The sequence below is a fragment of the Puma concolor genome, chromosome E4 (genome assembly GCF_028749965.1).
Source record: "Puma concolor isolate L17-30 chromosome E4, mPumCon1.1.hap2, whole genome shotgun sequence".
In the NCBI taxonomy this organism is placed as follows: Eukaryota; Metazoa; Chordata; class Mammalia; order Carnivora; family Felidae; genus Puma; species Puma concolor.
This window is the reverse complement of record NC_141683.1, coordinates 45,754,205-45,781,879: the sequence shown is the minus strand read 5'-3', so window position 1 is coordinate 45,781,879 and position 27,675 is coordinate 45,754,205. Positions and strand designations below refer to the sequence as shown.

The 27,675-nt window shown below is 42.7% G+C and overlaps 1 protein-coding gene across 3 annotated transcripts in view; it reads right to left on the bottom strand.

The window, feature by feature from the left end:
* Positions 1-27,675, bottom strand: part of RGL1 (ral guanine nucleotide dissociation stimulator like 1) — a 260,974-nt gene that overhangs the window by 31,474 nt on the left and 201,825 nt on the right. For all 3 annotated transcript variants that reach the window (XM_025920976.2, XM_086694460.1, XM_086694459.1), the window contains 5 exons: positions 16,370-16,554; positions 12,813-12,937; positions 11,196-11,411; positions 7,358-7,461; positions 3,859-3,943 (listed from right to left, as the gene is read on the bottom strand). In XM_025920976.2, the coding sequence (XP_025776761.1) occupies positions 3,859-3,943; positions 7,358-7,461; positions 11,196-11,411; positions 12,813-12,937; positions 16,370-16,554 (715 nt within the window). The remainder of the gene's footprint in view (positions 1-3,858; positions 3,944-7,357; positions 7,462-11,195; positions 11,412-12,812; positions 12,938-16,369; positions 16,555-27,675) is intronic.

Genomic DNA, 27,675 nt, shown 5'->3' with positions numbered 1-27,675 from the left:
AGATATATCTAAAACTCTTAAGAAGGATTTCTGACAGGTTAAAAGGCACCTGAGAGCCACAGAATAGCAGAGAGAGAAGGGAAGAGCGCTCAGGACAGCGCTCCTTTCTGGGAGCAAGCCAACAGGCTTGCTCATTTCATGACCTCGCGTTTCTAGACAGTGAGATTCCACTCCCGGCTGAGTAACTCAAGAGACCGACTGGTGCCAGCTCTCCCAGATGAGGCGCCAATTGAACACCTACTACTTGCACCTCAAACGGTGTCAGTTTTCTCCTTCTTTGCCCCAAATCCTTCGCTCCGCAGCTCTTACACCACCAGTCCCTTGAAACTCCCTGGAACTTTTCACAGGTTTGCTGATGGCCTCACTCCGGCTCCTTAGGCTCCTCTGCCGGCCATGCTCAGGCTCTTAGTGCCTCCTGGTTCTGCCAAAGTCACCTTCTTGTTTTGCACTACATTCACATCTTTGGAAATGCTACCCTTAATGACTGCCCATGTTGGGATGAGTTCCAGATCTCTCTTTCTTTCTCCATCAACCTCCTTCTTCCTTCTTACATTCCCTCCCCCTTCTGTTTGGTATCTGTCCTCCTGCACCTCTCTCTCTTTCCCCTTCCCCTCCCTCTCTAGTGAAAATTTCTCACCTGAGTCCCACCTTCTCTCCACCTCTATCTTTGACAGAGATCGGCTGCCCTCAGCCATCCTGTTCCTGGGCCTCAGAGGGGTCTCTTCTACCAGGCTGTTCCACAGGCACTGGATTCTTCTCAATCAGCATTGCTTACGTGGTAGCCCAGAAATTAATGGTAACTATCTGAAAGGGCCTTCACAGTCCTAACAGCCTCTGCTCCAACCCTGACTTCAGTATGTTTTGGAACTTCACTACATATCCATCTCTACCACAGCCAAATTCCTAGGCCTTTTTCACGGTTGTTCATATCCGTTCAACCAGGGAGAGTTCTCACCAAGATTCCCAAGATCCAGGATGATTTGGTGGCATTCTGCTTTCCTACTGCTTTAAAATTCACGGATTCTACAATGTATCTGCTCAGAGTTATCGAAGTTCCAGAAATCATAAGGTGGTAACAGGTTTAAGGTAATTTTTGAGGGGTGCCTGGGTGACTCAGTCAATTAAGCATCCAACTCTTGATTTCGGCTCAGGTCACGATCTCACGGTTCATGAGTTCAAGCCCCGCATCGAGCCACACATCGGGCTCTGCGCTGACAGTGCAGGGCCTGCTTGGGATTCTCTCTCCCCCCCAACCTCACTGCCTCTTCCCTATTCACACTCTCTCTCTTAAAATAAATAAATAAACTTTAAAAAAAAGATAATCTTTGAGAAAAATAAAAACACTTTTTCCAACAATTACAATGAAAACCTTAGCTTTTTGCTAATTATTATGATACCTCAGCCATAACAGCACAGAGGTGGACCATGACATCCACCAAGAAGCAGAAGAGAAGACAGGTCTTTAAGACTAAGATTACCCAACTGTAAATCATATTAGAAACAGAGGCCAGCAGTTTTTCTCAGTGGTTCTTTTGAGAACCCAAGTACCTTGATTTCATTTTTTTTTAACAACTGTGCTGAGAATTAACACTCAGAATTATAGACTTCATATGAAGAATGATCAACAAAGGTGACTGGAAAAGGACCTACATACACATATGGCCTGGCCAGAACATTACACTATCGTTAATGATAATGCACAGACCACATGAATTCATAGCCAAGGTTTTCATTTCCTTGGGATCTGAGCCATGTATAAGAAATTTAACTAAGAGCACTAGGGTAAAGTTCTACATTTAAGAAAAGTTTACAGGACCTTTAATGTCTACACATAGCTTTGCTTCTAAGGTTTCAGCCAGAAGACTGCCACTAGGCAATCAGCTGCACAGCATTCAATTTATCTACATTGGAAGGATGACTCAGAGCTATTGGGATTTGAATATGTGGCTCCAGTTAGTCTAGCTGTGTATTACTGACAGGGAGACCACTAAGCCATCTCCTTCCAGCCAGATGAGTTTCCATCTAAAGTCTGCAAATCCAGGGGGATGTGAAGCAGGGAGTAACACGATCTCAGCAAGCACTGTTTAGTGTGCAGTTAGTCAGGTAGGCCAAATCCAGAGTCAGCATCAGCAGAAACTGCCTTGCTCACATCACCTACTCCAAGAAGGGCTAAGAGTGGGCGGGTTCTTAAAGTCATGTGACTCATAAGGCCCACCAATTCATGCAGGTGAATGTAGTTTCTGAACACTTGCGGCATGCCAGTTGCTGTGTTAGGCATTAGGGATGTAACAGTGAAAAAACAAACCCAGTCCCTGCCTGCAAGAGGCTTTCAGACTGGCAGGGAGACAGTCTGAGTACCCAGCAGAGTCCACAGTGAGACCTGAAGGAGGAGTAGCACTTAGAAGGACAACAGTCAGGAAGACCATAACAGACGCCCTTATAGGAATGACTAATGTTAACAGTCATCAACTGGATGCCTCTTCTCGGCAACCCCACCTCCGCTAGACTTGCATCCCTACTCCACGTGTCTGCTCTAAGCTTGCACATGTAGCATGTACTTCATTCGCGTTCATTTGTTAGGCATACTTTGGCTTCATATTGTGCACAGAGCATGCCAAATACTAAAAACACATTTGCATAGTGCTTTCAAATATTTTCTCTTAGTGAATCTTCAAAACAATTCTATGATGTCAGTGGACTAAATACTCTTATTGTCTCCAATTTACAGAAAAAGAGACCAAGGACAAGGATCATATCCTCTAATCGCCCAGTTCACAGCTTCCCCCTATGGTAATGCATGTTATACGATTTTATAATTGTCTACTTCTCTGCCTCCACCATGAGACTGTAATCTCTTTAGGATCAGAGACTGCCTTCAATGTGATGCCTAGTATATAATGAATGTTCAACTAACAGTTGTTCAATGACTAATTTATCTTCTCTGTGAAGTTTTCTCTGATCTACCCTATCCCCTACTCCTAAGTGGTAGGAATTTACAGTTTTACGGCTAAGTGATAAAAACACAGGTTTTAGAGTCTCACTAGGCAGGGTTCACATTCTAGCTCCACCACCTACCAGGTGTGTGATTTAAGAGGTATTATTTACCTCTCTGAGTCTTGGCTATCTGCAAAACAAGGATGATACAATCTACTGTAGATTTTTATCCACAGTAAATTTCTAGAAAGGCTGTGAAGATAGGATCTGGCCTATGTTCCCTTCTGATGATCCTTCACAACCTGTTATTTGTACCTTTACTTGACTGTTCTTGTTTAGTGCCAACATCCACCACCCAGAGGATGAATTCTTGAAAACAGGGTCTGTGTTGGTCACCTTCATATTCCTAGAGGCTGCTCCAATGTTTTACGAATATTGGACACTCAACAAATGTCTGGAGAAATAAAATAAACCAAGCTACACTTTTACCTGCCTGTAGTTCAGAAGTCAGCACTCACTTGGCGTTCAATAAATACTGCTGACAGACTGTGCAATTTAGTCCAGATAAAGGATGTGGAATTGCAGGCTTGGTCTCTGTCATTCTAGAAGATGTTTTGTTGAGAAGGGGTACTCCAGGGCCTCTCACCCACCTATCTGCAGAGCAGCTCGAACAGATACACACTGGAGCACAAGTTTCACAATCTGGTTGTGTAACCGGGAAGCCAAGGACTGGACTTTCAGTTTTCTCAGCCCCAAGCTCCTTAGATTGGGCACAAAAAAAAACCCACAAAATTTCTGCCTTCTAGTCCCTTCAGGCTTTCTCCTGGGACTGTAGGAATGTAAGGAGCCCTCAAGCCACTCCTGCCTTGAAGGGATTCCAGAGCTGGAGACAATGTGACCCAGCACCCCCACCTAGAGACCCACCTTCATTAGGAGTTCCCGGCTGGTCAAATGGTTATTATGGTCAGAGAAGATATCTGAAAGCTCTTCAAACATCAGCATTCGGTCCCTGTGAGAGGGGTTAAGAAAATATTCACAAACAAAGAGTCAGTGAAAGTCCCACACCTTGGGCCCTGCTGCTCTCAGTTACCTATGGCTCCAGAGGGATCACACTGATCTCAGGATCAGTGAGGGATGTGAGCGCAGATGAAGCCAATGGCTTTGTTCATGCAGGGTGTTTTTTTTTTTTTTTTTTAAGGTAGACATGGTCACCTATGTGAAGAAACGGATTTTTCTAACCATGTACATTATAATCATAAAAAAGGATCGTTAAATTGGGGTATCAAGTTGTTCCACTGGGACATGTTCTTAAAAAAAAAAAAAATCTCAGGCACCTGGGTGGCTCAGTCAGTTAAGTATCTGGCTCTTGATTTCAGCTCAGGTCATGATTTCAAGGTTGGTGAGCTCGAGCCCCGCACTGCACTCTGTGCTGATAGCACGGAGCCTGCTTGGGATTCTCTCCCTCCAATTCTCTCTCCTTTCAAAATAAATAAATAAACTTAAAAAACAATTTTTTAAAAAAAATTTTATCTCAGAATACACACAGAGCCCCGCAGGACCTGAGAAATCATGTTGGCCAAGGTCAGGGACTTGTCCACGTTGCCAACGCTAAGTGTTGAGACTAAATTTCCTGAATCACAGCCTGGTGCTCTCATCTCAGAGCCATAACAGATGGAAGCAGAACAGGCTGTGGTCAGGGGAGTGGGTTCAAATCCCCGCTCTGCCACTCACTCCCCAAGTGATTGTGGGCAATTCGTTTAACTTGCTTAGGCTTCCACTTTCTTACCTATACAATGAAAATTCTAGGACTCCCTCTGAAAGACTGCTGTGAAGTCAGCAGGATCACATATGCAAAGTGTCTACTCTGCCTCTGCCAGTCTACTACATGTCCACGGGCCTCATGCTTTACTCTGCACCCCGCCAGGGTTAGTGAGTGGAGGGCTCTGAAGGCAAAGAATTAACGGGACAATATCACTCTATACGTAGCATTTCATTATCATGAGAAAGCCACCATTAACTTATTTGTTTTACAATGAGTGTAATATCACTGTTATAATAAAGAAAACCAGTAAAGCTATTTACATTTTGGAAAAAATAATTAAGAACTTAATTACATGTGGGCCTGCATAAACAGAAATAAACACGTCTTTTCTGTCCACTGAAAGTCATTAGCATAAAGGATTATAGGGAAAGTGATAACCAAATAAGGTATCTTAACCCTGTCCCTTGAATTTATCAATGAAAGACATGGAAAGCTGGTATGAAAGTGTCTTCTCTAGAAACTGTGACACTAAAACATGAACCAACCAAGAAACAAACCAGACACCCATCCAACCAAGCCAGAATGTGGCTTTGAGGTTTGTTTTGTGGTGAAATAGTTTACAAAGCCAACTGAAAGAATGAACCTTCTCATATGGTAACCAAGAGATTCAGCTCCAGCTCCACTAACTTTTTCATTTGTGTTTTAGCCTCAAATTTGCTGTGCAGGAACTTTTGGCTAAGTGACTTTCCACAGCGTGCTATTTATCAACTACCACAGAAAGATAGGATCACCTTTCATTGCAATCACAGAAGACTGCAACCAGGCACAGGTGGTATTTTAGCACCTGACCATCCCTTTGGTTTTGTTTTTGACACCACAGTAAGGGAACGGTGATGAGGGCAAGGAGAGGCCTCTGGGGCTATTGAACATGAGGACTCTGCATGCATCTGATTTTCCCATTGTATTTTACAAACGCCTGTCATCTAATGACTTTATAATGCCCATATCTTTCATAAGATTTATATGCAAAGGAAAACCAATTAACTAATCTTTCACCTACAGAGTCAGCTTGACTATTCGAAGTAATGAAGAAGAGAAAGAACCAAGAAATAAGTGGTAATCAAAAACATTGCATTGGACTTTGAAAAGCCTATCTGCCAGGTTTTCTTCTGGTAGATAACAGTATTATAAACAGAGAAGGAGCTCTGGAGTCTCCAAGTGGCTGTGGCTTCTACGGCTCTGTAACACCAGGCATTACAACCACCCACTTCAATTTTTTCTGCTGGCTCATCAAAGATTTATTTCATAAGTAATTTGACTTCCCCCAAGTAGACTCTCCTCTGAGAATATGAGCCCATTGGTATGCACTCATTTTTCAGCAAAAATTTATGAAATTCTGGTTTACCTATCTGGGTTTCTTGCAAGTTTGGATAGTGTCAGTCCCTTAGGGCTTAATCAGCTCTGAGTGAACTCATGAAACCGAGTACCTAGACTTTCCACTCTTAAGCACCAAACCCACCAATTCCACAGGGGCAGGCCTGCCTGGGAAGCCAGCTGGCCCCTCTCTTGGCTGCAACCGACCATACTACATACAGTATAGACTGTAAACAGTTTACACATTCTTTCCTGATATGCTTGCCTTCTTGATTAGTTCAAACCTAGGTAGACCTGTTGAATGTAATTGGCCTCGTTTGTAGCCATGACATATTCCCCAGCTTCTAAAGCTGTGTGGATAGGGAACCGGAGCTGCCTCCTCCTTCACCTTTCCCTCCTTCGCAAAAAGTTCTCTGGTCTCCAGGGGAAGCTCTGGAAATAGGGGAATGAAGATGGCGAAACAATAAGGACATTGTCCCAAAGGTTACACCAAGAAATATGAAGAAAAACAATATAAAACATGGCCAGTTAAAAATGTTAGTCAGGTCCCTAGGCAGGAACATTTAGGGATTTTTAATATCACTAAGATAGCGTTTAACTCGGGGCGCCTGGGTGGCTCAGTCGGTTAAGCATCCGACTTCGGCTCAGGTCATGATCTCGCAGTCCGTGAGTTCGAGCCCCGCGTCGGGCTCTGTGCTGACAGCTCAGAGCCTGGAGCCTGTTTCAGATTCTGTGTCTCCCTCTCTCTCTGACCCTCCCCCGTTCATGCTGTCTCTCCCTGTCTCACAAATAAATAAACGTTAAGAAAAATTAAAAACAAAAAACAAAAAAGATAGCGTTTAACATGCTGAAACAGAAGTTAAGTAAGTAGACTCTTGCTAAACAGCAAGAGCTAGCGTCCTATCTACACACATGCTCCCTCACATCTTGGAACAGCTTACGGCTTTGGAGCGTGGCTGAGAAATAACCAGAAGGAATGGTCGCACTGCTGTAACTTCATCACTCCACACCCTTCCCCCTCAGCCTCTAGACGACAAGCACATCCTTCAAATCATCCCAAAGCCAATACTCTTGATGTTGGTGCACTTCGCAGATGAGTCTGACTTCTCTGCCTAAAAACTCATTAATAATTATGTGTCAAGTGCACCCTGCCTGGGACATACAGAGGCTTTCAAATACGTTTCTCTAGTTACAGAATATGGGCTTTGAAGGCAAGGACCCATACCATTTATACAGTGACTAAGTCACCCCAGCCAAAGAAAGCAGAGTGGACACTTGGGAACTTACTTTGGGACGACGGCCCAGGTCTTTTTTAACCTATAGATGGAATTGGACTGCAGTGCCGAAATGATGGCCCTCAAGGAAGAAAAATTCTTCAGGATTCTACATTCCTGTATGGAGGGTGATTAAAACATAAAAGGCATTTTAAATATCAATAATACTGCGAGTTGGTGGTTTCCTGTTTTAGAGGTATCACAGCTGCTATGAATTCTTACCACTAAATAGGCAGCTGTATAAATACTCAACATCAAAAAGCAGCTCCTTACTCCCACCCCAGTCACCGAAACACTTTATAGGTTTTGGCACTGTATGCTTGTTTTTCTCCCTTTAATATATTTTTTGCGTTGTTGTTATAGTTTTATGGTTTCCAGCTTTCCTCGTAAAAACACGAACGGAGGTGAGTCTGCAAGGCTATGCTCGGAAAGCAAACTTTCTTCTGCTGAAAGCACACAGATGCCCTAAAAACACATATGAAAGGTCACTATATCCTTTAGACCCACAGTGTGAGCCGGGCAGCGGCCACCGGGAGGTCAGATGGTATCGAACATCTCATGACCAACCCTTGCCCAGAGAGGTGTATATAACTTGGCAATAAACATTCACCACAAGTTGAACTTTGGCTTTCATGCTCTTAGCCAAGAGGGAATATTTTTATACACACGCATTTCGTTTCAAATTGGCTTGTGCCACAGTCATAAACATTCAGAAACACCTTGGTACTTCGCTGTTTCCAAAATAAGCCGGAGCTTTTAAAATGAAATCCATTTTGGCAGCATTTTAGAACAAAATCAAGGAGGACAGGAAATAGTCTGGATGTCGTTTTCTGGGTAAAGAGAAAGGCTCTCTGATCCTGAAACTTAAGCTACCGCACCGAGTGGATAGCCTCGGCAGCCAGTGACCCTGGAGTCAAAGTCCTGCCGCATGAATGGCGGGGACAGCAAAACAGTGAGGGAGGGAGAGAGTCCCATTCTTGGCGCCATGGGGAGAGTGGATTATGTCTTATGTCAAAGGAGATGTTTCATATGCAGGCATTTGGGAGTGTAGTCTATCCACTGTTTACAATTGAGTACACCGTGTGGGCACGGGGTTGGCTTTGTGCAGAACATCTGAAGCAAGAAATTCCAAAATGGTTGGGCAGAACTGCACATTGCTTAGAAGGTCAATTCATGAAGTAATGCTAATCCCGAATAGGAAGGAAAAACAGCATTCTCTAACTTAGCTTGTCAAAATCCGGCTACTTAAAACCATGCCCAACAAACAAACCTCCAAACATTATTTCCTTAGAGTATAGGCCAAAGTATTTTACAAAAGTCATGCCCACTCTTTTTAAATGTCTCAATGCCTTCCCCTTATTTGAAAAGAAAGAAAGAGAAAGAGAAAGAGAGAGAGAGAGAGAGAGCACTCTGAATTACAGTCAGTCTGGAAACCCAAACCCATGAGAGCATGGTTCAACAAAGGTTCAGAATCCAAAAGTCATGCTCCAAAAATCAAGAAACTTGCAATAAATAAAGGAACTCAGGCACAGATATTTCATGCAAATTGTAATAAACATATGGAACACATTATTCAGAAAGAGGCTTAAGCTAAGGGTTTTAAAGGCGTACAAAAGACATTTGGCCCCGTTTCTAGAAAGGGAGGTATCTTCCAGGAGACGTGGTGCAAAAGTAAAAAGAAAACACAGCAGCAAGGCCAGCCCAAGAAAATATAATCACATCAGGTCACAAATATTTTCTGTGTGTAAAATTATTATCGTTTTTTCAAATATCCTCTCGATAGAAACTGAGTATGATTAATGCAAGAAAAGTAAAATAAATCTTGGCAGGAAACCACCTATGAGTTTCATTATTTTATTAAATTACTCCACACAATTTCAAGGGACACAACGTGCTCAATATTAGGAAACTACACCACCAAGAACAAAGACCCCTGGCTTTTAAATATGTGCTATGGGATTTGGAATATACCTCAAATTGTTCAACTTGCATTTCTTATTAACACATATGTGCACAATTTGTATTTAATTTGGACCAAAAGTCATTGTTTGAGCCACACTGTCATACACACAGATGCTGTATTCTTGCTATAGACTTTCTAAGTAGTGGAATGGATTAAAAGATATGGCATTTATGGCCAAAACAAAAATATTTTCTTCTCATTCTGAGAAGGCAGAAATTCCATGCTTTATTCCACTCTATCAGAAATTCTTTTTATAACTCTTGAGAAATTAGCTCAATTCAGAATAGGAGAAATCTAAGTTGTAAGACACTGTTCTCTTACTTTTTTCATATACGAAAAAGTCTGTGGTAACCGAGCACCTAAAAATTCAAAATAAGGCAAATCCTCTAGCACAATTATGGCCCTGCTCTTTGATCAAAGACAACAAAGAGAATGTAAAATACAAAGAGAGAGACAGAGAGAGAGAGTGTGGGTGTGAAAATGTAAACATTATGCCCTAAACAGGAGGGCTTAATGAAAAAAGTATATTAGGATAGAAAGCAAAATGGGTTTTGGTTGAGGGTTGACTCACATAACCCAGAACATGGACTAGTAAGATATTTACATAATAATTATTTTTCAAAGTTGTTGTTAATTACATAGCTTTTGCTGATGTAATTTCTTCTGTCTAGGAAAAAAAAAAATCTAACTCAATCTTCAAATACCAAAAATTCTATCTAGTATTAAAGCTAAGTCCAAAAGTCATCCTATCCATGAAGCCCTCCTCAATCCCCCCAGAAGTGGTTTCTCCCTCCACCACTGCAGCTTATCTCGGAGGGCCCCGCTCCTCTTCTGCCTCAGCTGAGATCATCCCAGTATATCTCAGAGTATCTTGGCTTCCTTGTGTGACTACAGGCTCCTGTAAGATTACATTAATTGTGCCTATCCTCACAATGTCCCCAAATTACATAATATTGTAGCTTATGTGCATTTAGGAGCGCATGAAATGTCTGGTGACCAACTGACTGAATACTGTTCACGTTTCCACAGTCATGAAGATACTGATAAGCGAAAGTCATGCAGTATGTAAGCAGCTGACCCAGAGCCCAGACTGACACTCAGCAGAATGTAATTCAGACCTAGGAATAAACTCTGCCCTTCTACCTTCAGATAGAAGGTCCTCAGAAAAGCCCCAGATTAATGTGAAATCTGGGCACCTCAGTCCTTCAGGAAAGAGATTCAGGATTCTGAGAAGGTACTGGCTCTTCAAGTCTGCAGAAGACATAATGTTTCCGGGTGCTGGAAGGGTGCCTAGGTAGGTGATCATTCTGCAGTGAAGAGTAGTCAGTTTGGCACTTAGACCATCAAGTTGTATTTACTGAACACGGGGCAGAACTGACACTCAGTTGGTGACTATAAGGGAAAAAGCAGGCATATGTCACCCTGGAGATGCAGCAGTGTGCAGGCCCATGAGCTGAAAGAAGTGAGCAAGGGACCGATTTTCTTTAAAGAGGAAAAATAGGAGCACCTGGGTGGCTTAGTGGGTTAAGTGTCCGGCTTCGGCTCAGGTCATGATCTCACGGTTCGTGGGTTTGAGCCCCGCATAGGAGCCTGCTTCAGATTCTGCGTCTCCTCTCTCTCTGCCCCGCCCCACCTCGCACACTGCCTCTCAAACATAAATAAATATTTTAAAAATTTTTAAAAAATAAAGAGGCAAAATAAGCTCCTATTTAAGAAAGACCATTTTTTCTTACTTTGGAAGAAGAATAACAGCAACAAAAACCCAGGGGGTCCTCACATATGTTGTTTGATTGCCTTTCAGCCAAATGGATAGACCCATTTAAACGGAGAGAAGGAATCGTCTCCAGTATCTACTAAATACAAAGAATATTTTTAAAAAGATAATTACATGAGCAATGTTAATCCACTTCTCGATGACTTTGGCTCTCTGTTGAGTTTTGAGTTCTCTGCCCCCCAGGATGGTGCTGACAACACATTTGGTGAGGGTGTTAAACTGAGAGATGGTAGCACGGATGGTAGGAGCCAAATGTTTGTTTTCCTTCTTATCCCTCTGAGACCAAATGCAGCCCAGGCAGTGGTGAGGCACTACTTTCTTGAATAGTTGCTGGAACAGAAGAGAAGCTGAGTTTAAGGACAACACAGACATTTCATATGGGAAAGCACATAGTCTGGGTCATCTGTGAATTGGTATTTTGTAAACGGACAAATAACCCTTTTCTACTTGACTTGCCTCGTGGTGTCTACTTCAATGGACAAAAGTAAATAATTAATATGTTAACTGGTCAGAAAAGCCCACATGTTCTTTCTCAATCTGCTCGACTGAACAGAACACAACGGCCAAAAGAAAATTCAAGTGACCGACAACATTTTGACTTTCCTATCTTGAAGGATAGGTAAAAATCTATACTACTAATCAAAAAAAAGTGGTTGAGGTGGTTTTGACCTCAGAATCATACACACGGTACGTTCTAGGCGCTCACGATCGTGAATTGTGTATAATGCATAGGGATGCCCAGTGACCACCTGACAAGTGTTCCAAAGTACAGTGCATGTGATGCTGTCATCAATGTCACTATTTCACATGATGTTTTAAATAAAGAAAATAAGCATATAAAAGGAAAAACTATCCAACATCACACAGTAAAATAAAGACAGAGGAACATAAAGCCTGGTTTCCAGGACTTTGCCTAAAAGTCATAGCCAATGAAGTTTCCGGTCTTTCTTTTACGCTATCAACCGTGGAACAAAAACAAAGCCAAATTAGTCAACTAAACGGGATTCTCATCTGTATGGCAATTCAAGGCAAGACACGTAAGGGTTTATATAAAAGAGAGAACACAGGGATTTACTTTACATAGACTATCTGATTTGCTTCTGATACTTTATTTGCATGCTCACCAGATGGAAACTCTGTCACTTTATTTGCTGCTTTCTTCAAAGTAGTAAGTGTACGAGAGTTTAAACCGTCACGATAATTTATAATAGTCTATTTACCAGCTGACACTGAGCTAGGACATGTGACTGATGAGATCAAATATGCACGGCTAACAAACTTCGGGAAAGTACAGGAGACACACATGGAAATGAACTGCCAGATACAGTCACATTTGGATTCAGTGAACTTATTTTATCCTAATTTATACTTTGACCGCTTCACAATCCTCCAAATAAACAGTTCAGATCTTGAAATATTTATGAGTCTAGAGGGAGAGAATACCCATGGAACAGGACAGATTTTGTTTCCTGAGAGTTAGAATTCTTACTTCCATGTATCGAGTGCCAAGTAAAAAGCACCTTCACCCGGCTTTGCAAGAAGAGCTTAAGCCTGAATTATTCAGATGATTGATTCAAGTCCCATCTTCACTCCGCATTTACAGGCATAGCCTCTCCTGGGGATTCGAAAAGACTTAAATCACATTACCCCACTGCCCTCCCCAGCCCACCAGTACTGTCACTCCCCACATTTTAAGTAGCAGCACATCGGAAGCACAAAGAGAAGACCTACGGCGTCCATGTAGGTCAGCTGCTCTGCCACAAGGTCTTCTGGGAAGCACGTGAATTCTGCGGGCCCTCCACCTTCCGGTTCCTCTTCCTCTTCCAGGCTGAAGAAGATGGTGTTGGGAAACCCATCTGTTCACAGATGGAAAAAAAAAGTCAGTCACCTGGTGCCACTGTTTATGACCTTGTTAGTAGAGTCAAACTGAACTTCTTTCATTAAGAAAGAAGAGGGCTAGGGGCGCCTGGGTGGCGCAGTCGGTTGAGCGTCCGGCTTCAGCCAGGTCACGATCTCGCGGTCTGTGAGTTCGAGCCCCGCGTCAGGCTCTGGGCCGATGGCTCGGAGCCTGGAGCCTGTTTCCGATTCTGTGTCTCCCTCTCTCTGCCCCTCCCCCGTTCATGCTCTGTCTCTCTCTGTCCCAAAAATAAATAAAAACGTTGGAAAAAAAAAAATTAAAAAAAGAAAAAAAAAGGAAAGAAGAGGGCTAATCCTTCGGAAAACCCACAGGGAGAAAATAGTAAGCACAATTAATCTGAGTGAAATGGAGGTCTTCTTAATCTGTTCTTAGATTCTTTATTAAGTTCAGAGGCCTCATGTTACCCCTTGGTAAACCACTGATAGCTAGGCCAGGGACACAGCCAGGTCAAGCAAAGTCTAGAGAAGCAAAGTTGGGCTACATTCTGGGGGTTTCCCTCATCTTGGCTCCCTCATACCCTCTGCTCAGCTTAAGGACCAATCAAACTGCTTCTTAAGCCCCAACTATGCAATTCTTAATCACTGGCCATTTATAAGCAGAAGCCTGGAAGGAGTGGGCATGAAAGCAGGCCAGGCATCAGGTAGGAGAATGGGACATATGGTGTCAGAAATGCTGATGAAATCCTCAGAATTCTAAGAAAGCCCTTAGACTGCTCAAGATGTTTGGAGCAACTTTCAGCTCCCACCTAAAGTCATGTACGAAGCAGAAGAACCTGAAACTAAATTCACCTGAGCTTTATTTTGGATAAGATTATCAATTAGTAAATTACACAGAGCATAGACTGAAGAAGTGAGGGGGTGTGGAAATCACTATAATAACTACTTGGATCCCAAATCGGAAGCTGAAGGACTCAGCCCATGGGCTCAGAACTCCAGACTCCATTTTGAAAGAGTGTGGAATTGGATGAAGTTTCATGTGAACCCCAGCCCCCACTCCCCAGAACCTGTCCTAGGTTGTTTTCCAACCTCATCCCCTACACCTCCACCCCTTCACACTCCTTGCTCTCCTGTTAAATCTGTTCTCAACAAAACAAAAACAAAAACAAAAAAAGCTAGCTGCATTCAGTTCTATGTTAGCAGAAATTTAAATCAGTGCATTACTACTCCCCCAGAATGTTTACATTTTAAGCTTTTTCTCTTTTCCTTTGTAGAATACGACTTTTATGCATCTCAGATCAAGTTGAGATGGCCTTTCCTTAGTTTTCCAGGGGAGAGGGGTGCTGAGAGTGGACCCCACATCACTCCCCCTGTCACAGTACCACGAGTACTTGATGACTCTGCTGAGAGGTATGTGATTTAAGGATGGACTCCTCCCCCTGGAGCTGAAAGGACTCATGTGAACGGGGCTGGGTTAGAAGTAGGAGGGGATCCATGCCTGCCTCCAAAGGCTGGAACACAAACAGGCATGAGCTTTAAAAAAAAAAAAAAAAAAAAAAGCAAAACCTAAAACCCTATGATTTCACCACTCTGCCTCCACAAAACTCTGGTACTCTCCAATTCAGCAAAGGAATAAAACAATTGAAATCGCAAAGGTTCAGAATGGGCCTCTCATCCCTTTTGCTAGCTACTCTATAAATCTATCCCAATCACTCTGCCGTGCAGAGGCTGACCCACGCCAGCCCAAGAGGATGTGTGGTAAGGTCAGACCCCCTCATTCATTCAACAAACACTCACGGCAACCTCTATGTGCCTTGGATGTTGCTGTGAGAAGATTACGTAGTCCTTTCTCTCTGGGGCCTAGGCCATGCCTTCACTGTTTCCGCTTTTGACTCTCTTCCAGAGGTAAGTAAGTAAAAACTTGAAGCAAAATTTTACTTTTAAAAAACAATGTAGGAAAACTTTTGCTTTTGCCAGCATGAAATTGGGCAAAATAAGCCCATGAGAACCAAGCTCCTAAAACTCCTTTTCCGTGATGACTACTGTGCTTAATAAACAGAGAGTTTGGAGCTTTCTTGATTAAAATTTTCCAAACTCCAAAAAAAATTCATTTTCGAGCATTGCATAAAAGCCTTTCCAAAGTCAGGCAGTCTCCCTCTCCCCTGCCTCAGCCTGCCAGTCTCCCTCTCCCCTGCCTCAGCCTGCCAAATGAGTTCTGCCTTCCAGTCCTCGGTCGGAAACAATGAACGACTGGTCCCACCGGTTCCCCAATTAGGCCCGGAGCCAGGGGCAGCCCCAGTGGGGAGAGAGCTGGGCTCTAACATAGCATTTTCCACTCTGGCTCAAAGACAGGCGGGGAGGCCTGAAGGGAGTTCAGGTCCGGCAGCTGGAGGAGTGCCCCTGGTATTCAAACATTCCCGGCAGATGAAGTCATCTTAGATACGGGTACTTGGCAGTCAGCTTCTAATGATGCGATTGTACCGCCCCCCTGCCGGCACCCACCGCTCTGATCCCCCTACATAAAACATTCAACAGGTACCGTTTGGAATTTAAGGTTATTTTCTTTGGCACTCAGGCAGCTTCCCTTATCGGTGATGAGGAACCGTTTCCTTTCCCTCACTGAGGAAATCGGGCGTCACTTCAGGGAAATGCCTGTCAAAAGCTCCAAGTGGGTCAGCCGCCATGGCAACCATCACCCGGCAGGCCAGTGGGGGGATAAATCGTCACACTGAAAGCCTGTCCTAACCTCTTTCTGACTTTCTTCAAAGCCTGATATTTCCAAGCTGCCCACGACCTGCAGCGGTGGCCCTTCCTTTGTCCTTGAAAACAGGCAGTCAATTCCTCCGATAGGAAAAAACAGCCACAGAAACTTCCTTTGATGAGGCCATCCGAGAAGCTCAATGACAGTGACGTTTTCTAGCTGACAGAGAAACACTTTTTCAGGGCTTTTCGAACTTTCGTGAGGGCTGGAGCACAACTGCATTTAAATCCCCGCCCGCTGAATAGTGGTGGTTGTGATGGGTTTCCTCCATTAGATAGAAAGAGGAGCCACGAGGCAGATCATAAAAAGCAAATTCAAGTTCAGCATGGGACATGTTGACAAGAGAAGGTAAAGGACCATCAAGAGGACCATCCTCTTTATGGTATTAGAAGAAACCCGAGGAAATGCACTTCTCAGGGCCAGTTTCTTTATCTATAATGAGCACGCCACACCAGGTGGTCTTAAAAATCTCCTTCTTGGCTCTAAAACTCTTAGGCTCTGTAATTAGCACTGAGATAAACTTTAGAATTTTTACCCACCACCAATCCCCCCAGCAGCTTGTCTCTGTGAGACCAACCAAGGTCATTCATCAAGTACAGGGAGAACGTTTTGTCAACAAGGGGACTACAGAATCAGAATCTAACTTGTTCCCTGGAATCAAGTCAGTACTCACTGTCAGTTTCCACTTCTTGCTTGTGAAACTGCTCCAGAAGATTTTGCGCTCTTCTCTCCGGATCGGAGCCTGGCATCATCCGTTTGAGATAATCCAGCAGTTTCTGTAAGCAAGGGAAGTGAGGGGGTTCTCGGAAGTCCTCTGCACACTGGTCAAGCCAGGCCCTCAGGATCGAGGCGATTGCACTGAGAAAGAGAAATGGAGAGTCACTGCACCCAACTGGATGTGGGGACTCAAAACGAGACCTGGATACCATGGCCTCACCCAGAGATACCTCACAAAACCAGGGGTCAACAGAGAATTCACCCAAAAGTTCCTGGCAATGTCAATGAAGTTAAAGCACTTGAAGACAAGCTGACAATTATTATTATTTTATCTTATTTATCTTATTATTTTATAATAAATAAACATTATTTATCTTATTATTTTAAGTGGTGGTTGTAGAGCTGGGGAAAGACTGATTAAGTTCCAAAAAAAGATAGGACCAAAAACTTTGGAAAAACTCATATGGGGGGGGAGGGGGAAGACACGCAGAAGGAGATTTAGTGAGCCCTGAAGCAACTTCAAAGCAATCTGTGCACAAGGAGATTATGTGTTTCCAGTTCTGGATTCACTCATATCAGAAACCACAAAATCAACTGTACTAACATTTTAGGAAATAACTGACAGTAGGCCTGAAATCCGTCTAATGACAGGAAGTGCCTAGGTTTGGAAAAGATAACAGCATTAATTTAATTTTACAAAGATTACCAGGGTTTCAGCATAAGTACCCCAAAAATGTGCCCCCCCAATTATCCTTTTGCTTTTCAAATTATAAGAGAAGAATATGTAGGAGAAACAGTACCTAATAGAGAGGTAGGTCTTTGAAAGGTAAGGGACAAAACCTTGAGAAGCAAAGCCACTGTGAAGGCGATTTCCTCTGATGGCTCAGCAGAGAATACCTTAGGCAAGACAAGGGTCAGGGCACAAAAAGAGACAGGGCCGTGACGTGTGCACACCCCCTCCCCCACCCCCACCATGGTACTAAGAACACGCGTGTGCTGTCTTAGGTTAGGGACAGCCCCACATCCACTGGAAAAGACAAACAGCTGACTGGCGAAAAGGATAAAAAGTTTTGAGTGCTATCATTTTGCGCTTCATGTTCAAAGAGGACGTGCTGGGCTGGATGCACTCATGATGGCTGGAGATGACAGGGGCTATAAATTAATCAATCCATGTTTTAGTGACAGTGATGTGATACTTCATTTTAGCTAACGACACAACTGACCAAAATTCTTCAGCTGATTAAAAAAAAAAAAAGGCTTAGCGCCTCTTTAAATTATCATCTAAGTATCCTTCAAACAAATTGTTCACTCAGTTAACAACCTGTAAAGAGACTACAAGGATGGTAGTGAACCTGCAGGCTGGGCTTTGACAGGTGTGCCTAAATTCCACACATCCCAAATTCCTACCATGAAGCCGGACTACAATACAGGCATACGTACAACCAAAGCCAATTCAATGCTTACCCTTTGGAGGTGAAGTGCAAACAGAAGAAAAATAAATTTACTAATTGGTTTCACTGCTGTGTATATCATTGCTTTACTAACAAGGACACGAGGGCCTTTGGAACTATAATATTCACATGCGTATGTTGGAAATAGGTAACATAAAACCACAGAAATAATTAAAATATTCTCTAAATCTTTAGTCCAGATTAAATAAAAAGCCAAACAAAAGTTTCACTCCCTCCCAAAAGATTCGAGGAAATTAATATGGGACCTGGGATTTAATGAAAACATAAGCAAAGTGAAATTAATGGAGTCTCCTCAGTGGGCCTTCAATCCTCAGTTTACCTGCAAAATCACGTGTTATGTATGAATGCTTGTGTCCCCCCATTCATATGTTGAAACACTCACGCCCCCGAAAATTGATGGACTTCTACTTTTTAAGAGCCCACACATTGCATTATTTCTCCTTTCTTCACACACACACACACACACACACACACACACACACACACACACAAAACCATATGATGAACTGAAGAAGAAAATGATGAAGTAGCATTCTAACACTTCCTTTTTATAAGGAACAAGATGTTTTCTATGAATAATTTCTCTTCTTCCCTGACAAGCGCTGAGCCCAGAACTGGGGTAGGCACACTGGTGGGGGAACAGGCTGGAACATAGGACAACCTGACATTTGCTTTCATCAGGTTGAGTCCTACATATAGTTTTGTAATTCTCAAAAGAAGCATAAATTGATCTGATTAATATAACTACTCATTTAATATTTAATATTTCGGTGAGAGAATACTCTTCCAATGACACTGATAGAAAAAACAGACATGGAGGGACGAGAATTCACATCAACCAATAAAAATGAAAAAGAACACCCACCCAACAACGAGACCAGCAACACAATGACCCTAGTGACTCCTCAGTTGCATAACTTAAAAGAAAAGCCAGGCAGAAATCCAGAATCACAGGAAAAAGACACATAGTAAAAGATATTAACTTTTACTCCTTGGCCTCCCATAAATATTAGTTTTCAAGTTACAAAACTGATTATTTATTGCAAAAAAGTAAGTATTACAAATGTATACAGACGAAAACAGCAAAATATCATTTCCCTTCCGTTTTCCATTTCTGTGACCCATCCCACAATCCCATTTCCATGACCACCTATTAACAGTCTGGAGTATATCCTTCCAGTCTTTTCAGTGGATATGTATATATACTTAAATAGATATACTGTGCATAGATCAGCCAACATGGATTTTTGTTCCCACTGAATGGTATGAAACAGACACCACTCCATTCACTGCCTCCAGATCTACCTTACTGTTTCCCACTGTGTGGACACACGATAATTAATAGAAGGATTCTTCTACTAGTATACAAATGTTTATGTTATTTTCGTGTTCTCACAACTACAAACAATTACAAAAGGTGTATCCTTGTTCGCATCTCCGTGTACTTCTGCATCTCTACAGGACACATCATTTAGCGCTTACTTCCACGGAAAGTGCAGCCTCGGAAGGTCTGCAGGAGTCCTGAAAAGGGACCTGAATCCAGATTGGACTCGCCTTTAGGTGCACATTTTGTCCTCCTCAGTGTGACGTTTTTAACTAGCTCTGCTGAGCTATTCGTTCCACCCTTTGTGACAGTGCCCTTCCCACAGCTTAGCCTAAGAGGACTGTGGAAGTTACTACAAACCCAGACCCTGACTTGGCTAGAAAAAGCATTTTCACAGAAAAGAGGAGTGTAGGGGGAAGGAGGAAGAAGGAAGAGAAGAAGGGAAAGATACACACAAACAGCACAATACAACACGGGGTCTGCCGTCAGGCCAATTATCAGCATGCCAGAAAGGGAGGTTTTCTGGAAAGTCCTGGACATGTGCCCGAAGCTCACAGTAGCTTTATGTTTACTACTCCTGGGAAGAAAACTTCCCGCTCTTGATAGACTATAAAGCAGATAAAATGTGAAACATCTGAGATTTCAAAAAGGAAAGCAACATCACAAAATCATGGCAGCCAACAGGATTACTGGCCAATGCCTTTCCAACTTACCCTTCCTGGCTCCACTCCCAAGGTCTGGCTTACATAGCAACCAGAACTGATTACTGGGCAGAATGTAAAAAACCTCAATACTGAAGGGAAATCTGCTTTAAAATCACAAACTTACAGGAAAGGTATGACTGTTGAGCTAGAGAAGCTACTTGGTTCTGTACCAGAACAAGAAAGAAGGCTGAAGAAGGAAAACCCAATTCCCATCCAGCTGTGCCACCTGTGAACAAAAGGAGGTGGGGAGTCACTCAACTCCACTGACCCGTACCTAGAGAAGAGATATAATACCTGCCTTCATCTACCTGACACTGATCAGCTGTGACTTCACAGGACATAATGTCAAGAAGGACGTTTCAAGATACCCAAAGAGAAATGTAACTTTTAGGCGTCTTAAAACTACTTGCCATAAATCACAAAAGGAAGGGACTGAAAAAGGTAAAAATGGCCCAGTGAAAATCAGCACGTATGGAAATCCCTCAAAGAATCTGCCACCCAAACAGAAAGGATGACATGAAATACAAACTGTGTGACAACACGTGTGGCTCCAGGCCTGCTATTACAAACAGATACACACGCAAGCCCGCACACACATGCACACACGCTCACACACACACACACACACACACACACACACACACACACGCGCACCACCTAAGGCATTCTCCTCAGGACAAATCAATTCAGGGACATCAAACTCTAATATAAACTGCAAGACATGCTTCTTGGAAGACTTGTGAAGACTGAAGAAGTACTTTCTGAAACCAAACGCAAAGATTTCGATTGTGACATAATGTAAACTCAGTAAGGAGGAAAGGCAGTACATGACCTCCTTCTCCAAAGTAATCTTTTTTTTTTTTAATTTTTTTTAACGTTTATTTATTTTTGAGACAGAGAGAGACAGAGCATGAACAGGGGAGGGGCAGAGAGAGAGGGAGACACAGAACTGGAAGCAGGCTCCAGGCTCTGAGCCATCAGCCCAGAGCCCGATGCGGGGCTCGAACTCACAGACTGTGAGATCGTGACCTGAGCTGAAGTCAGACGCTTAACCGACTGAGCCACCCAGGCGCCCCACCAAAGTAATCTTTAATGGGTTACAGAGCAAAACCCCTCAGTCCCAAGTAAGCATGCTGGGTGGGTGGCCATGGGGCAAGGAGCCCAAACCTGACAGCTGAGGGGACAACCCCTCAGAAAATTGCCTTTTCTACCTCAGGCGTTCTTGGCAACCTTGTTCACCCTATCACAATGGTCTATAAGGAACAGGGAGACGTGCTCAGACATCAATGTGTGGAATGGACTGACACAGCTTCTAAGACTTGTACTTCTAAAGAAACAGGCCCTTGGGGAGAATTAATTCACTAATTAATATTTTTTGAGTGCCCTTTATCTTCCATACTCATAAAAACTGTGTATGTGATGAATGTCACAAGAGGGATTCCAAAGAAGGATTTAGGAAACAATGTTTAGCTGAGATCTTAGGTATAAGAAGAGTTAGTGGGGTAAAGACTCCGGGCCAATAGCATAAGCAAAGATCCTGAGGTAAGAGAGGGCAAAACACTTTCAAGGGATATAGAGTAGACCTATTTAAAGAATAGGAAGAGAAGAGAGGGTTCCTGGACTCTTGTTTGTTGGGAGATTTTTGATTCCTGATTCAATTTCTGGTTATGAGTCTGTTCAAATTTTCTATTTCCTCCTATTTTACTTTTGGTAGTTTATACGTTTCTAGGACTTTACTCATTTCTTCCAGATTGCCCAATTTGTTGGCATATTACTGCTCAGATTATTCTCTTATTGTTATTTCTGCATTGTTGGTTGTGATCCCTCCTCTTTCCTTCATGATTTTATTTATTTGGGTCCTTTCCTTTTTCTTTTCAATAAATCTGGCTAAGGGTTTATCAATTTTGTCAATTCTTTCAAAGAACCAACTCCTGGTTTCATTGATCTGTTCCACTTTTTTTTTTTTTTTTTTTTGATATCATTGATTTCTGCTCTAATCTTTATTATTTCCCTTCTTCTGCTGGCTTTGGGCTTTATTTGCTGTTCTTTTTCCAGCTTCTTTAGGTGTAAGGTTCGATTGTATATTTGAGACATTTCTTCCTTCTTTAGGAAGGTCTGGAGCAATCTCTATACTTTCCTCTTATGACCACCTTTGCTGTATCCCAAAGGTTTTGGACTGTCGTGTTTTCATTTTCATTGGCTTCAATGCACTTTACTTCCTCTTTAATTTCTTGGTTAATCCATTCATTCTTTAGTAGGGTGTTCTCTAATCTCGAAGTGTTTGTGGAAGACAGGGGAGGAATGGAACACTCATTTGATTTCTTAGCCAAACAGAAATCACACTTCGTAACACCTGGTTGGAAAATACTAGACAGATGCCTTAGCCGAGAGGTACAAGGAAAAAGTACAGAACTGACGGCCACCGTGGGGACCTTCAGGCATGCAATGCAGTAAGAGGGCTGACTGTCTAGGCTGCTAGTATGCTCAAACCACAGATATTTAAATACATATAGGGATTTGAATGCATATGTATTAAATCATATTAAAATCCCACTGGTAGTAAAATATTCTACAATTGGTAAAAGGCTTAATGAGAAATTTTCAAAATATGAAGTCATCTCTCCCATGATGTATAAGCTCCCAGCCAAGAAATAGGATTATTATGACAAAAAGAATAACTTTGTCCATTTAGAGTTCTCTTCTCTCCCCAGAAGTCTATTTGAGATCATAATTTATTGTTACTTAATAAGATATGGGACCATTTTTTCAAAAGCAGTGAAATGTTTTTCTATGTTAGGATATTCTCCAAAAACCGGATCTTTTCCTAACGCATAAAGAAAAGGTAAGAACATCCATGTGGAGGGTGGGCCTTTGGATCAATGTGGCAGGTGACACTGCAAAGCCCTGAGGGAGGGAGCCAATGCACTTTGCCCTTCAGGGGAAGAAAGCAAAGTGGCCTTGACAGTGACTCTGAGCTAGACCCCTCCACCTTGTTCTCCTAGTCACAGAGCAGATTTTCCTTTTCAGAGAAGGCTGCCCTTTAGAAGCTGCCTCTGAGACCTCTGGCTAGAAGGTTTCCCTGATGAGAAAGAACAAAGGAGGCTACAGAAAATGTGTTTCTCTTTTTTTCTGAAAAAGCCTGGAAAATATGGAAGCATTACTATCTGGACTTGTCAAGGTCGTCTTGCGATGCTTTCTTGTACATTTCCAGCGTGTGTTTTGGTACAGAGGCTGAGCAGGGATTAGAACACGAGGAGGGTAAGCGAAAGAGGAATTAGGAGTGTCAGAAAAGTAAATGCAAACAGGGCCAGATTCAGTGCTAAGCATCAGGCAAGCCCATGGCACAGAACCAGTGAGGGGCCATGAGGCAGTTACAGAGAAAAAGCTCCAAGGCAAGGGGGAGGGGGAGGAAGACTGTGACAGAAAGGACACACAGAAATACTCAGTAAATATGGGTGGGGAAGGACCAAGAATAGGAAGAGACAAGCCTGAAACCAATTAGCCAAAGTCAGGCGTGTTGATCCACTCCTTTATTCCCAAACTAGATGTGCGGGCCCTGATATCTGAAGGCAAATTTATAGAAACTGAAGAGAATTATTGTGCACAGAGCTAACTCCAGATCACCAAACCTTATCCAGTGTGTCAGTGACTGCACTCCACTAGAAAAGGAAAAAAACAAACAAACAAAACTAAACTGAAAGGGTTCTGAAGTGCCCATTGTTCATGAGCAGTACAGCCAATGTGGTGAACAGTCTCTGGAGCGCCTAACTGGGATCCTGGTTCTGTGGCTTACTAGCTGTAACCTAGCCTCTTTGTGCCTCAGCTTCCTCATCTGTAAAATGGGAATAACACATGCCTCCTCATAGAATTGTTGTGAGGCCAAGCAATAATACATGCAAAGTATTTAGAATAGTTCCTAGGACATAGTAAGTCCTCAAAAAATATTAGCTATTTTCATTATTTTAAAAAAGAAGAAGGGCAGTCTGTAAGACCAAGGGCTAAAGCCAAAGGAACTTATACATAAGCATCATGTTCTAGTTGATCAAGTTGTTTCCCGCTAGGGTATGAGTTAACAACTCTGATACTGCTATCACGGATAACCGAAGCTGAACAATTAAGTAAATATCTGGCAGATGGTGGAAGCCACTTTTCTCACTGTCGCAGAGGAAATATACAAATAAGCAAGGGGAGCAGACTAGAGCTATCTATGTGGTACCAGGTTAGAACTGGAGGCATCAGCAAGAACTCGTGTTAAACATAATATAGATACAAAATGTTACACATAAATATCTGTATTTACGTAATTGGTAATTTGTGTAAACATAAATCTCCTAGCCCTGCCAGCTGCGAATCTTGGATTCTGATGCCATTCTCCAATGGAAAGAACCAGGGCTCCTTGAAGAAATGGCTGATTTTAGGTCGGGGGCAGGAAATCTAGAAGATGAGCCTAGGGCATCGTGTAGTGCCAGAAAGTAAGAAGGCCTCAAACAACCAAATAACCCCACAAATGCTACAGGTACATGTCAAAGTGCACGGGAGTCTACCAAAAGAGCTCCCAGTGGCCAAAACAGGAACAATCTGAGCAAGAAATAAACTAGCATCGTATTATAACCCAAAGCACAAAAAAAGTATCCACCTACTTCATACTGATCTAGATGATTAAATAAACTAATAAATGGGGGTAACAAATGTCCCACACAGAAGTTTTCCAAATACATTGATTAGATACTTCACCCTAACAGAGGAGGCGCAAAACTCCCCAGTCCTTAATTGAGGGTTGTGCATAGTGACTTCCTTCCAAATAACACAGTACGGGAAGGAAGAGTGTGGAGGGCAGATGCTCTCCGTGGAGAGATCTGAGAACTACTACTGCAGCCAGGTAATCAAGGCCAACAATGGTCATAAATCATGCTGACAGTGTGTGTCCTTGACATCATGTGATGAGAATGGCATTTTATCTCTGTAAGATTCCTCTCGAAAACTCATAAATCCAGTCTAATTATGAGAAAAAAAGTCCAATAAAGGGGCATCCTACAATATATCTGACCTCAAAACCGTTAAGGTCATCAAAACCCAGAGGAGTCTGAGAAACTGTCATGGCCAAGAGGAGTGAGTCTATGGAGACAAGAGGAGTCTATGGAGATATGACAAACTAAATGGAATATGGTATCCTGAACGGGATCCTGGAACAGAAAGAGGACATCGGTAAAAAGTACGGAAATCTGAATAAATTATGGACTTCAGTTAACAATGTAGCAATACTGGTTCATTTGCTGTAACAAATGCGCTACATTAACGTGAGAATAGTAGGGGGAACAGAGGGAGGTGTATGGGAACTCTACTATCTGCTCGATTTTTACAGAAATCCAAAACTGTTGTGGAAAACATCTTAATTTTAAGAAAAAAACACAAACTGGAGAGTCTGACCTAAGTTCTTAAGAATAACCCATCTCGTTTTGATCAACGGGAAAGAAGTAGAGGCCATGGAATGTAGAGGGCAAGGCCTGGCTCTAAATCCCAGCTTTCACTTACTCCCTGTATGACCTTGGGTATGCTACTTAACCTCTCTCTGTCTCAGACTCCTCATCTGTGAGAGAGCGCTAGTAATACATAGAGTTATTATGGTAATATTAAAAGGATATACAGTACTTAACACAGGGACTATTCCTACTCAGCAGTCAATGATCTCTAGCTATTACTATTACAAAGGGACGCTGCCACTCGCCAAAATTATTCTTCAGGGACCTCAGCAGCTCGTTATTCTCCCATCCCTCATAGTCCAAGAAGGGTGTTTTTATGTTAGAGATAGGCCTCTAATGAAAACACTGCTGAGGCATTCTATATTTTTCACCATCAGGATGGCGTTTCCGTTGGTAATGAAAGATGCTACAAGGCCCTAAGAACAGGAAGCAGGCACTCAGATTGATGGGCCTGACCAGTGTGATCTTCCTTCTTCTTTCCTCACATCCTGCAACCCATCTCCTTCCCCAGGAAGCCAGCCTGACTTCCACATTTCTAACAGCTGTCTGGGGACCTTGCTTAGGGTGTTCATTCAGTAATAAAGCCAGGCAAAACAACACACGGTACATTACAGTAAATAATCCCAAATTAAGAGATCTCAGGATGCTAACAAGCTAAAACACTAGTCACAATAGTGATAATATAATATACCTTAGTTCTTCGTGTACTTCTGGCTGCAACCTGGTTACTGTGACAGAAGCATACATGGGGTGAAAAAGCACAAGCACCTGAGATCCTGATGTTCAGTTTGAAATGGCAAGCCCAAGAGCAAAATGGTGAGCAGCCTAGGTCTTGGAGTCCATCGGGCCTGAGTTCAAATACCGGAGTTCATTTAACCAGCTGCTTGGTTTTAGTCAAAATATATAACTTTTTTCATGTTTATTTATATTTTGAGAGAGAAAGAGAGAGAGAGCCAGGAAGGGGCAGAGAGAGAGGGAGAGAGAAGTCCCAAGCAGGTTCCATGCTGTCAGTGCAGAGCCTGATGAGGGGCTCGAACTCACAAACTGTGAGATCACGACCTGAGCCAAAACCAAGAATCAGACGTCTAACCGACTGAGCCAGCCAGATGCCCCAAACTTTTCTTTTTTAAAAAAATTTTTTAGAAGTTTTTTAAAAAAAATGTTTGTTTATTTTTGAGAGACAGAGAGAGACAGACAGTGAGCAGGAGAGGGGCAGATTGAGAGAGAGAGAGACAGGGAGACACAGAATCCAAAGCAGGCTCCACGCTCTGAGCTGTCAGCACAGAGCCCAATGCAGGGCTTGAACTCACAGACCGTGAGATCATGACCTGAGCTGAAGTCAGACGCTTAACCAACTGAGCCACCCGGGCACCCCCCCCAAACTTTTCTGAGGCTCCCATTGACACCTATAAAATGAAGACAACATCTCACAGCATATCTGTGATGGTAAAAGAAGATACAAAGGACCCAGAAGAAGGCCCCACACTAGTTAGCACACCACAAACTGCAGCCAGGGGTGGTGGCCAGGGTGATGCAGGGCAAATCAAGTGACAGAGGTGGCTGGGATGCCTGTTTGCCATTCTCCCACATTTGGAGAACCCCAGGAGATTCTTAGGTGGCTGATTTTTCTTCTTTCTGAACCACTGATTGCCAATGTTCTTTTTTACTCCTTAATTCTTAGAAAACTAATTTCTACTCCCTTCCCTTAAATGCACAATTTGATTCAAGATTTCAATGACTTTTGAAAGTATGCTTTCTATTTTTCCTTGTCCACTATGGATGTTTTAAAGACAATACCAGGCTCTTTTATACAACATATTATTTCTCCATTCTTTCATTTTACTTTTTAAAAATATCCCTTTCACATTAGAGCCTCTGATTCTTTTCAATTTCAAGTTTTAAATATTATTTTTGCTCTGTTCTTTACCTCTCTTTCTTTGCCCCATTGTTAAAATCGGCATATTAATTTTGGGACAACTGGGTGGCTCAGTTGGTTAAGCATCCAACTTCAGCTCACATCATGAGCTCATGGTTCGTGAGTTCGAGCTCCGCCTTGAGCTCACTGCGGATCCTTTGTCTCCCTCTCTCCCTGCCCATCTCCCGCGTGCATGTGCACACGTGTGCGTGCACACACACACACACACACACACACACACACACACACACACTGCACTCTCTCAAAAATACACATGAAAAAAATTATAATAAAAAATCACCATATTCATTTCAACTGCTTTGTTAGGGTACTTGAATTTACTGCAATGAATATTAGTTGCAAACTC